General features: G+C 40.3%; 1 protein-coding gene across 1 annotated transcript; it reads right to left on the reverse strand.

Annotated features, from left to right (window-relative positions):
* Positions 1 to 4026: 4026 nt before the first annotated feature.
* LOC117434245 (C-type mannose receptor 2-like) lies at positions 4027 to 10472 on the reverse strand. Its single transcript, XM_059009216.1, has 6 exons — positions 10401 to 10472; positions 9441 to 9488; positions 8394 to 8735; positions 7147 to 7488; positions 5105 to 5293; positions 4027 to 4622 (listed from the first exon to the last, which is right to left on the reverse strand). Exons 2-6 carry the CDS (start codon positions 9475 to 9477, stop codon positions 4240 to 4242), a joined length of 1293 nt encoding a protein of 430 aa, XP_058865199.1. The 5' UTR covers positions 9478 to 9488; positions 10401 to 10472; the 3' UTR covers positions 4027 to 4239.
* Positions 10473 to 11405: the final 933 nt, after the last annotated feature.

Consider the following 11405-nt stretch of genomic DNA (forward strand, 5'->3'; position numbering starts at 1 on the left):
AGTCACTCAGGGCTCTCTGTGCCTCTCCCCCATGCTGGTCTGCAGGTATGAGAGTCACTCAGGGCTCTCTGTGCCTCTCCCCCATGCTGGGCTGCAGGTATGAGAGTCACTCAGGGCTCTCTGTGCCTCTCCCCCATGCTGGGCTGCAGGTATGAGAGTCACTCAGGGCTCTCTGTGCTGGACACAGTGTTTGTTCTTTCTTTCTTATTGTAGTCATCCTTTTTCCCATACTATTATTCTGCATTTGTAAAGGGCACCTAAGAGTAATTGGAGGCTTTGGTACAAATACACTCAATAATACATGGATTTTATTCCTGGCTGTCTTTCTGCATTATTTTACTATCGGCGACATCTTGCCCAGTACGGGTTCTGAATACAATTCCTTCCAATCAGTAGTCTTGAAATATGTGAGTTTAATGAAGTTTAAACAAGTCATTTATACAAGTTAGTAGTTATCATTGCTGCCTGCTGGCTCTCAATGCTGGAGCCTGCGTGCCGTGACGTAGCACCCGGGCTGACTGCAGCCACAGGATAGGAGGGAGCAGCTGGGTTATGTGACAACTAACTTAATCATGAAGTTTTTTAAAACGATACCAATGTACAGAGAAAGAGTTTTAGTTTCTTTGACATGACTGGTGGTCTTTTGGACTTTTGTTAGTGGCTGTTCTAATCATCATCATAATAATAATAATAATAATAATAATAATAATAATAATAATAATAATAATTATAGATAATAATAATAATAATAATTCCTCGTAAATGGATATGTTTATTGTACCTAAGACCGTATTTAAAGAATGCTCAAAGATATTTAGAATTACAGATACACGTGTTTTAAAGTTGGTCTCCCTAGAATGAACAGATTATTTGGAATGAGGTGCTGTTTTTCTTATACAAAAATAAAGAAAATACGTTTTTTTTCCAACATAACCCATATACACAGAAAACGTTGTATCACGTTGGAGTCGCTTGAGTACATACTTCAACACTTCACTTCAACACCTCTTGTGAAATGAGGAAATACTTGACAATTTGCAGCATTGGTCTTTTTGGAGTTCCGTGAGCTGAACAAGGCTGAGCTGTTTAGTTCCACTCACATCTTAACTTAGATCACAAAGATCACACCCAGTGTGTCCCAGAACCCCAATGTGAAACTCCACAGAGTCGTGACCCCTTAGATTAGCTGAAAGGCTCCATGTTGTTGTTGTTGTTAAAAACATAAGAAAGTTTACAAATGAGAGGAGGCCCCAATCGGCCCATCTTGTTTGTTTGGTTGTTAGTAGCTTATTGATCCCAGATTCTCATCAATCAGCTTCTTGAATGATCCCAGGGTGTCAGCTTCAACAACATTACTGGGGAGTTGGTTCCAGACCCTCACAATTCTCTGTGTAAAAAAGTTGAAAAAGTCCCCTGGGTCGACATTGTCTATACCTTATAGAATTTTGAATGGTAGAATCAGATCGATCCATGATCATGTTTGTTCAAGAGTGAACAGATTCAATTCTTTAAGCCTGTCTGGATAAGGCATGCCTTTTAAACCCTTTCTACAGCAGCAATATCCTTTATGCAGCGAGGTGACCAGAACTGAACACAATATTCTAGGTGAGGTCTTACTAATGCATTGTCAAGTTTTAACATTACTTCCCTTGATTTAAATTCAACACTTCTCACAATATATCCGAGCATCTTGTTAGCCTTTTTTATAGCTTCCCCATATTGTCTAGATGAAGACATTTCTGAGTCAACATAAACTCCTAGGTATTTTTCATAGATTCCTTCTTCAATTTCAGTATCTCCCATGTGATATTTATAATGCACATTTGTATTGCCTGCGTGCAGTACTTTACACTTTTCTCTATTGTCGCTGTTGTTTTCCAAATGAAATTATTTTTAAATTCTAAAATGCAGCATCTGATTGGAAGAGAACACAAGCTGATTTTGCTTCCAGCCAATCCTATTTTGAACCCCCCCCCCCACCGTGAGTGGTTATTCCCCCCGCGTGGGACCTTGTTTCAGGACTGCCATTTCTCATTCAAATTGATGGAAAAAACATTGAAACCAACAAATCTGATGCCTTCTGTATGAAACTGTGCTGGACTCTCTGTAATTATAAGATCTACAGGGTTAAGACTTTACATACATTGCATGGTTACTGTCATTGTTCTATTATGCTGTGTGTTTTTATCATTTTAAACAGTATAGACTTGTGTGTGTTGTACATGATTATTTTAAAAACAAGCCAATTCATTTATTCTGAATAAATCATTGAAATATGCAGAACAAAGTTCTAGCCTCTCCCCTATAATATAGTTGCTATATAGCCTCACCTCTCCTGCAATACCTCGCTGGAAACAGTAGGTGGCAGAATAACCCTGACGTTCTTGTGTTTAGGCTGTCTTCTGTGTAACAGTGGATTCAATTGTATTTCTAGATGATTAAACGTTATGAGAAGGTGTTAGTGATATCTGTTATATTTAGAGAAATCAGGAAACAAAAGACTGAGGGTTCAAACTGCAGTTCAACTCTTTATTAATTTTATAATGGCAGATACACTCAGAAATGTAGAATATAAAGAGTGAGGCAGGACTTATTCAATATATTGAAAGATGTAGCATCATATTAAAATAGAATTACAGTGTGTCTCTTTACTACATTCCTCATCAGATTAGCATGAGCTGCAATCTGCTTCATCAGAAACCAGGCCCTGTTGGCTGTCCAGTTTGTTTGCATTCCCCAGAGGCAGGTAGTTTAGTCTGCAGGCACACAAGCTTCCTCCCTACTTGAAGCTTTCTGGTCTCTCTTTGTGTCACTCTAGTGTGCACTAAACAGGCACGCTGCTGAGACTACCTGCAGCAGCAGGGGGGTATGAACGACCGCTCTGCTGCAGCTCAGGGAAGCAACACAGGAGGGCAAACAAGGGACAGAAAAGAGTTTCTTTTCTTTTCCAAGTGGAGTGTTTGTGATACTAGTGCTGATGACATCACACAGGCCTGACTACAGACACACTTTATTAAATACAGAAAAACTACTTAAATATTTAAACTAGTAAAAAGCTTAAAAAGTAGTTATAATGAGAATATCAAGTTACCCCATTCCCCCCGCTGTGCTTCTCCCCTTATCAATGTATTCTGTATTAAAGGACTGCTAACCAAGGGTTAAATATTTAAAACATTAAATATTTAAATATTTAAAACATTTTTATTTTTAATAGAAAAAAGCTTTAAAAAATAGGAAGAATAAACATGGCAAGTTATCCCATTCTGTATTAAAGGACTGCTAACCAAGGGTTAAAATCCATTTTCTTAAAGCTTACTAACCCCAGCAATATTATCACTGGCCCCTTTGTTTTGCTTGTGTTTTATACTTCAATTTGGAAAGTAGATATTTCATAGTCAACGTTATAGATACTAATGATTTAAACCAAGCTGCTGCTGCCTCCTCAATCAGACCAAGTGACCTACAGCAAAGGTACCAGGATGCAGCAGTTTATCTACACGCTGCATTTTAAACAGCTGAGGATCCTGAACTAAAAAAACAAGTGAAGCAGCTTCTGAAAAGACTCCTCAAGGCTGACTGTGAGGAAGTGAGGTGGGGAAGCATGTTAGCGTTGCACTGTGCACTGGGGCCTTTATGAGAAGCACTGAAGACTGTGCAACACTATTATGCTTCCCCACCTCGCTTCATTACAATCAGCCTTGAGGAGACTTTTCAGGAGGCATTTTGCTGGAATAGTTAGTAAGCAGGGCAGATGATGCTCTTAGTTGAAACAATAGAGAATCACACAGAACACACACAATAGGATATTAAACAAGCACAATGAAATATCAGAATAATGTATATCATTAAAGATTGCTACATAGCATTTTCTTCTATAGTATTTTGGTGTATTACTCCTATAGTAAAGCTCTGGGTTCTATGGAGACAGTGGTTCTCAGACTGGGGGTTGGGACCCACAGGAAGGTTTCAAGAGACAACATCACAAGCAGACCTACCATCCGCAATGGCTGCAGTGCATTGCAGCAGCTCTTTATAGAGAGCAGACATGGCATTGCAAACTCTGTCACATACAAGACTTCAATTTCCTTTATTATTCACAGATTGCTTACACAATATCATTCAGATTTAGATATTTCTATAATTTATTAGTAAATAGGTTTTTTTCAGACTAAAGTGACTTTAAAAGGGGTCCCAAATACAGATTTAGAACCACTGCTGTAAAACCGTTTAGGGGTGTTGTTAATCTTTGAAACAGATAAAGGGGAGCTTTTCATAACAGCACAGATCATTCCACTCAGCCCCCCCATCCTCCCTCAGCACCATCTCCCCACAGTGCTCATAGTAAGGATTGTTGGGCTCCCCAGGGGCCCAGTTAGTGTAGTTTAGGAGCCCCTTCTTATCCTTACCAGCAACCCAGTACCAGTTATTATACACAACGGTTCTGTGCAGGCCGGTCCAGAATCGCGACGCAGTGCTGTTCCTGACGAGCTCCGACACTCTGTTCTGTGCAGCCAGGCTTGTGAGGCTCACTAGGTCAGTGTAGTGATCCTTGCAGTACTGCCAAGCCTCCGGCCAGACCATACTGTCAGAGATCAGGTGGAGATCCTCAGGGACTGGAGTGCCTGGTGATAATAATAATAATAATAATAATAATAATAATAATAATAATAATAATAATAATCATCATCATCATCATCATTTCATTAACTGTGATCTGGTTTTGTACGTGTGCTATTCATGTGCCGGTCATGAGTGTTGGGTTGGTGTTTGCAGTAATATTTAAATTGTGCTTCTACAGCTGCCATCAGCCTGCATTTCTTTATGACAGCAGTGTGGTTCAGATGATCAGGGCAATATTATCACTGATGTGATTTCTCATCTCTACTGCAGCTGGTAATATGATTTATCAAATAATCAGCTGGCTTCACAGACCCCAATCAGCACTAATCTTGCAGTACCTAATGTTACCTCAGGTCTGACAGTCCCAGCGTAGTGCTAATCAGGGTCTGTGAAAGCAGATGATAATTTATATATATTCCCAATAGAGGAGGAGTTACTCTACTCAGCCAAGCCGTTTCACTGCACCCTATGGCACGGTGCCCACCTGTTCCTGCAGGTGAAGTGCCAGGGAGCCAGGAGCTGGAGTGTGAAGGGGAGCTGGCTCGAGGAGAGGTGCCGTCCATCGTGGAAGGCTGCTGGGATTGTTCTCCTCCATCTTGTGTTTGGGAAGCGGCTGGCCCGGTGGTTGGAGAGCTCTGAGAGTCAAACTGAACAGTGGTGGTGTCCCGTGGATCTGTGGAAAGAAATCATATAGATAGAGTCACCAACCTTACTGCACTGTAGCATACAGAGTGATGGATGGGCTGCAGTGAATTACAAAGTCATTGTTTTGCACTGAGGTTCTTGTGACACTGATTGTGTTGTAGGGACCATATACAATGCTGAAGTGCAAATTGTACACCAAGTAAAAGACTGGACTTGCATCACACATGCAACAATGTTACCTGCACACACTGTACCATAGCCTACAGATAAAACATAATTTGAGTGCAGTGTGACATTGATAGGTGGTAGATTTTGCTTAGAAAGACTGTTTGTATTGTAAAATATAATTTAACTGTATGGATTAGGATTCCAAGACAACATTCTGCTCTTCTAGAATTGTTGCTGAATAGTTGCACACAGCTCTCCCACAGCTTATACAGGTCTAGCCGATCACATGACACTGAACAATGTTGTCCATATTTGGGAAGATATAATATTTATCATTAATACCTCAATATCCTAGGCAACACCCCCACTACACTGGTAATACAGAAACATTAGTTCATATTCATTTCTTTATACAGGACGCAATTCATATTTTAATATAGGGTTTTAGTCCTTAACCAATTTCATATTTATTAAACTATATTCACCATTCCATTATTCTGTGTTTTAAAATATATCAAAAGAACTATGAACATAATAGAACAAATATGAAGTTACAAAAATATGCTTTTCAGTTTCAATATCACGAGAGGCTAACCAGTCAAATAACTAAGTCAATATACCAACATTGAAAGTTCAAATATATTATAGATGTTTAAGATATCAAATCAATCAATCCTTACTTCAGTACTCATAACAGGCAAAAAACCTCAACACATAATAATGATTCTGTTTATTAGCTGCGTCTTGTGCTGGTTGGAATAAAGACTGCGTTTTGTTTCAGGACAATTCAGAAGCACCTTCAGCTGCATTTAGTATTAAGTTGTGATGCAGAGTAACTTCAGAATTCGTACATAAACTCAATCAATGTTGAAATGGTTCTGGCTTTCACAGTTGTTGTTTTTACATACACACTATTATCAGTTCAGTTAAAATATTACCTTGATATTTGAAAAGATTTGAATATTTTATTTCAGTGGGTAAATATTTGAAAACAATGAAATATCTTTATAGATATGTGCTCAAATCAATTTAGTTTTTTAATATTCAAATATTAATTGCACAAACTCAAATATCTGAAAATATTTTAAAATTTGCAGAAAACAAATACTATTTGAAAATATTTAAATATATGCAAGTTATTTGAAAAAAAAATCAATAGTTAATGAATACTCAAAAACTAAAACCTAATTATTACCTTAAATGTATAATTACGTACCAAGTCTTGCAATTACCACATGGTGGTTGAGGAGGATTTCTAAGAGGAAAATGCTAAACATGTTCAATTCAATAACTTCAAAACAGGCCATTAAACCAGTGATTAAATATTTCAGCTATTTAAAATAGTTGGTGTTTACAAATACAATATCAAATACAACTATATTTGTCCCAGGTGTGCTCACAATGACATGCTGTCTCACTCATCCTGAAGAGATCAATGTTTTTAAATCAATACAATAAATACCCAATCAGAATGTATTTTACAGCACATGTCTCTCCTGTGTGTAACAATGAGGGGTAGCTGCTCCCTGCTCACACACTCTTAATGATGGGGCTGGTTTCTGGTTCTTCAGATCTCTAGGCTACACCCTGCCCTGCTCTGGGGGTCAGACAGCTACTGTAGGATCAGATGGACTGGGCCTCTGAGTCCCTGCTCACAGACTGGGGTACAAACACTGAGCTGAACAAGAACACAGACTGAGCCGGGATCCTTACCATCATAGCAGAAGAAAGGGAACTGAGAGATGCAGCCACAGTCATTCCATTCACCGCTCTTCATGATCTCCACACAGTTCTCATTGCCTCCCCAATTGTCTGGTTGCTCATTGCTCCAGTAGTGAAATGTGTAGTTATCCCCCTGGTGTGACCACTTCCAGGGCTCATTAAACAGGCCTATCCAGAAGGGCTTGCCCTGTGCTTTCTTCACTAGGTCTTCATTTTCACTGGTGTTCTTTATACTGACGAGGTCGGTGTGGTGTTCTCTACAGTACTGCTGAGCTTCAGTCCAGTTTTTCAGTTCTTCAATCAGGGTGTATCTCTCAGTGATGGTGCTGGTCTCTGTAAACACAAATAGAAGATGAGAGGCTATGATCTGTGGTGGCTCTGAACCCAAAACACACCCTCAAAATTAGTCATTTAATATAAGCTGTCTCTTGTCCACAGTCAAGAACATTTTGTGTTAATTTAAAACCAAGGGCAAAATTATTTTAATTCTTTATTGCTATGATTTATTTGGCAGACTCCTTTATCCAAAGTGACTTAAAGGTATTACAGGGCAATACAGGAGAGCGGGTGATAGTTCTGGGCAGAGGAAGGGTCAAGAGAAGGTTTAGAATGGGGGTGACACGAGCAGTTTTGAAGGCTGAGGGAAAGGAGTCAGAGAGCAGGGAGGTGTTGATGAGAGAGACGAGATAAAAAGAAGAAGAGCGGAGCAATGGATTGGAAGAAGCGAGTAGGAAGAGGAGACAGCGCCCGTAATCCAAGAGTTAAGAGCAAAGGTCAAAGGTGTGAAAGTTGAGAGGGGGGGCAGCAGTGTGGGACTCAGACCACATCATCTTTTCACTTCTACCCTCTCTCCAATCCACTACCCCCGTTCTCCTTGCACCGCAATCTCTGCTCCCTTTCCTCAACCACCTTTACTTCCTCCGCTCTCTCCCTATCTACCCCCTATTGACTCCCAGCTTTCAGTAGACTCTGCCACTATGACGCTTTTTTCTTCTTCCACTGCAACTCTTGACTCCTTCTGTCCTGTCGTCTCCCGCCCTGCTCGCTCCTCTCCTCCCCTCCCCTGCCCTGGCTAGCCTCTACACTCTGCTCATCCTGTAAACGAGCTGCACACTGCTGAACGGCGATGGAAGAGATCCAAGCTACCCTCTGATTTAGACCACTACCGCTCTCAGAAGCTATTCTCCAGTCCATCTTCTCCTTTCCCCTCCCCACCTGAACAAAAGTTACATCTTTACCGTTGTAGCACATGAAAGCGTTCTTCTCAAAGCAGACTCTGTCCTCCCACCGTCCCACTGAATTGATTGAAGCACAGAAGAGCTTTGCTGTCCAGTTATAGATGACATCTTCACTGTTAGACCACTGCCAGTTCTGTGTGCCATCACGATACAGCCCGATCCAGGCCTCAGTAATGAGAGAAGCTCCTGCAATATTTAAGAGCTGCTGTGTTTCTTCCTGGCTGCGCACAGTGGCCAGGTCTGTGTGCTTCTCTCTACAGTAGCTCTGAGCTTCAGACCAGCTCTTCAGAGTTTTCACAAACACGTGTTTTCTAATCTGATTGTCAGCGGGCACACAAAACCCTAATAAAAAAAAAAAAACATTTTTGAAAATACGGCTAGCTAGCGGAGTGAAAGATTAAACTGACTGAGACAGGATAACATCTTATAAAGCTTATTCGCAGAAACGTTCTGTCCCAACAGAGGAAGTAAAGACTTTTAAAACAAAATACAATTTATTTGTATTTAATTATATTCCAAAAACACATTGACATGTGACAGTGTAGCTGATAGTCAGACAGGTCAAACACAAGAGGAATAAGAACCTCTCTAGATAAATAATGTGTAACACAGACAGAGAGACGGCCTCAATATACCCCAGATTCTGATAATAACTCTGGACACACAGGCAGCCTCTGTAGGTTCATCCCACATTAAGGTATCTTGAAAAGCTGTAGAATAACCTTTGCTAAACTACACTTAGGAATGAAACCAGATTCTGATACTCCTAATAGCTAAAAAAAATAAGTGTGACAACAGGCAGCCTCCGTATACCTCCCACATTACTGATCAGTACCTTGTGCTGAGCTGAGCAGATACAACAGCAACAAGGTCTGCTCTGTAGAAGTGGAGCAGTGCAGTGAACACACACCCAGGAATCACACGTTAGTTTAGATTGAACATGATTGAGGGACACTGCAGCTTTAAGAACCGCATGATCTTCTCTGAGAGGGAATGTGGACAATATCAAAGCAAACAGAGAGAAAAGCAGAAATAAAGGAAACTCACCTGCAAGCAGAAGGATGAGCAGCCCTCTCTCCCCCATCACAGCAGACTCTGCATTAGAAACAGAAGACTTTCTGTGAATCACCTCAATGCAGGTTAAGCTTCGAGTGGCTCCGGACTGGCTTTTCTGTACAATAGCTTGTGTGTTATAACAAGCAACACGTGCACTTAATCATTACAAACAGGACAGTTCAGACATCTCACTTTCCCCATGTGTTCACATGACTGTGACGTTGTGCTCTAGCTGTTATTTATTTGTGAATTCTTTGCCCCTGTAGTACTTTTAAACATCCTTATAGGTGATGCAAAATAAGAGGTATTTAACTGATGCCTCACTTTTAATCACATTCATTAGAACCTTCAATAGGATGTGTTTGTAAAATTGGAAGTGGTCAGATAAGGTAAAGGATAGGTGTATTTTCACATTTTAAAATTTAGCAAAAGGAAAATATTCAGTAACAATGCAAACAACCCACGTCCTAAAACACAGAAAACACTGTGGGTCACCGAAATGAGAAGCTCTTAATTGCGAGCTTGCATCGTCATGCCTGAGCATGATGCTGCAGTGTAGAAAATAGAAACAGCACATTACAGAACTACACTCACTTCTCAGAATGCAAGGATAAGAGTTCAAATATGCGTAGCCTATATGCAAATGTAAAGCATCCTGGCATTGCAGTATTATATAGTACCTACACGCTGCTGACAGGGGTTTATAAAACTGTAATGACAGACATGTCCACTAGATGTCAGTGTTTGAATAAAGCATGTGGGTTTAACAAGGTCACAGTCTTGAATTAGAGGTAATGGTGTGCGATTGTTCAGTTGGAATTCGTTCATTAACTGATTACCCAGCTGTATAAATAGGTCTGTTTGGGGACTGTAAGGAGAGGTGAACTGGCAGTGGAAATCTGTGCGCTACAAATAGTCACAGTACTTGTGTTTGTCAGGAAACACGCTTACCTGTCCTGACCAGAGTTTGGGTTCGGTCTGTCTTTGGGTTTCTGTTCAAAAGTTTATTAAATAAACGCAGCTGTGTTCGTGGAACGACAAACAAGTCTCTGAAGTGGTTACTGCGCATGCGCACACGACCCGTACACTACAATATCTGTAAATACACCTCAACACGATTGCATGCTTAAAATAAAAAAAGGATTTGAATGACGTGAAACATGAAAACGTCATATTAATAAATATAAAAATTAAATCAGTAAATTGCTAAAATTTGCAAAAAAAAAAAAAAAAAAAAAAGATCCCTAAAAATGCATCAGTTAGGGTTTATATTAATGACAGAAGTAGAGAAATGCGATGTTTGGGTTTTTAATCCTAACACTGCATCCCCTCCCACCTCCTTACAAGCAGTGGAAGGGACAAGGCAACACAAGCAACCACAGACAGCCATCATTAAGATGGACAGCTCTGCAGAGGAGAGACCCATCTGCACTGCATAAGGATGGATATTTACAGAACGCATGTGTGTGCTATCTGCCAACATAGTCAGCAGTGTAGAGTAGTGGTTAGGGCTCTGGAGGGTCGTGGGTTCAATCCCAGGTGGTGGACACTGCTGCTGTACCCTTGAGCAAGGTACTTTACCTAGATTGCTCCAGTATAGACCCAACTGTATAAATGGGTAATTGTATGTAAAAAATTATGTGATATCTGTATAATGTGATATTTTGTAACAATTGTAAGTTGCCCTGGACAAGGACATTTCGGTTTTCGCTGGTTTGGCTGTCAAGGGGTTTGGCTAGCCAGTAATCGAGATTCTAATTAGTATTATTATTATTATTTATTTCTTAGCTGACGACCTTACCCACGGCGACTTATAATTGTTACAAGATAGCACTTTATTTTTACATACAATTCCCCATTTATACTGCTGGGTTTTTACTGGAGCAATCTAGGTAAAGTACCTTGCTCAAGGGTACAGCAGCAGTGCCCCCCCACCTGGGATTGAACCCACGACCC

Source organism: Acipenser ruthenus, chromosome 38 (assembly GCF_902713425.1).
Source record: "Acipenser ruthenus chromosome 38, fAciRut3.2 maternal haplotype, whole genome shotgun sequence".
Classification (NCBI taxonomy): Eukaryota; Metazoa; Chordata; class Actinopteri; order Acipenseriformes; family Acipenseridae; genus Acipenser; species Acipenser ruthenus.

Coding starts and splice junctions, on each gene's coding strand:
- LOC117434245 (XM_059009216.1), bottom strand. CDS start 9,477: ATGGGGGAGAGAGGGCTGCTCATCCTTCTGCTTGCAG. Junction 8,736..9,440: donor GCTCATCCTTCTGCTTGCAG/GTGAGTTTCCTT, acceptor TTTTTTTATTAG/GGTTTTGTGTGCCCGCTGAC. Junction 5,294..7,146: donor CCCTTTCTTCTGCTATGATG/GTAAGGATCCCG, acceptor TTCTTTCCACAG/ATCCACGGGACACCACCACT.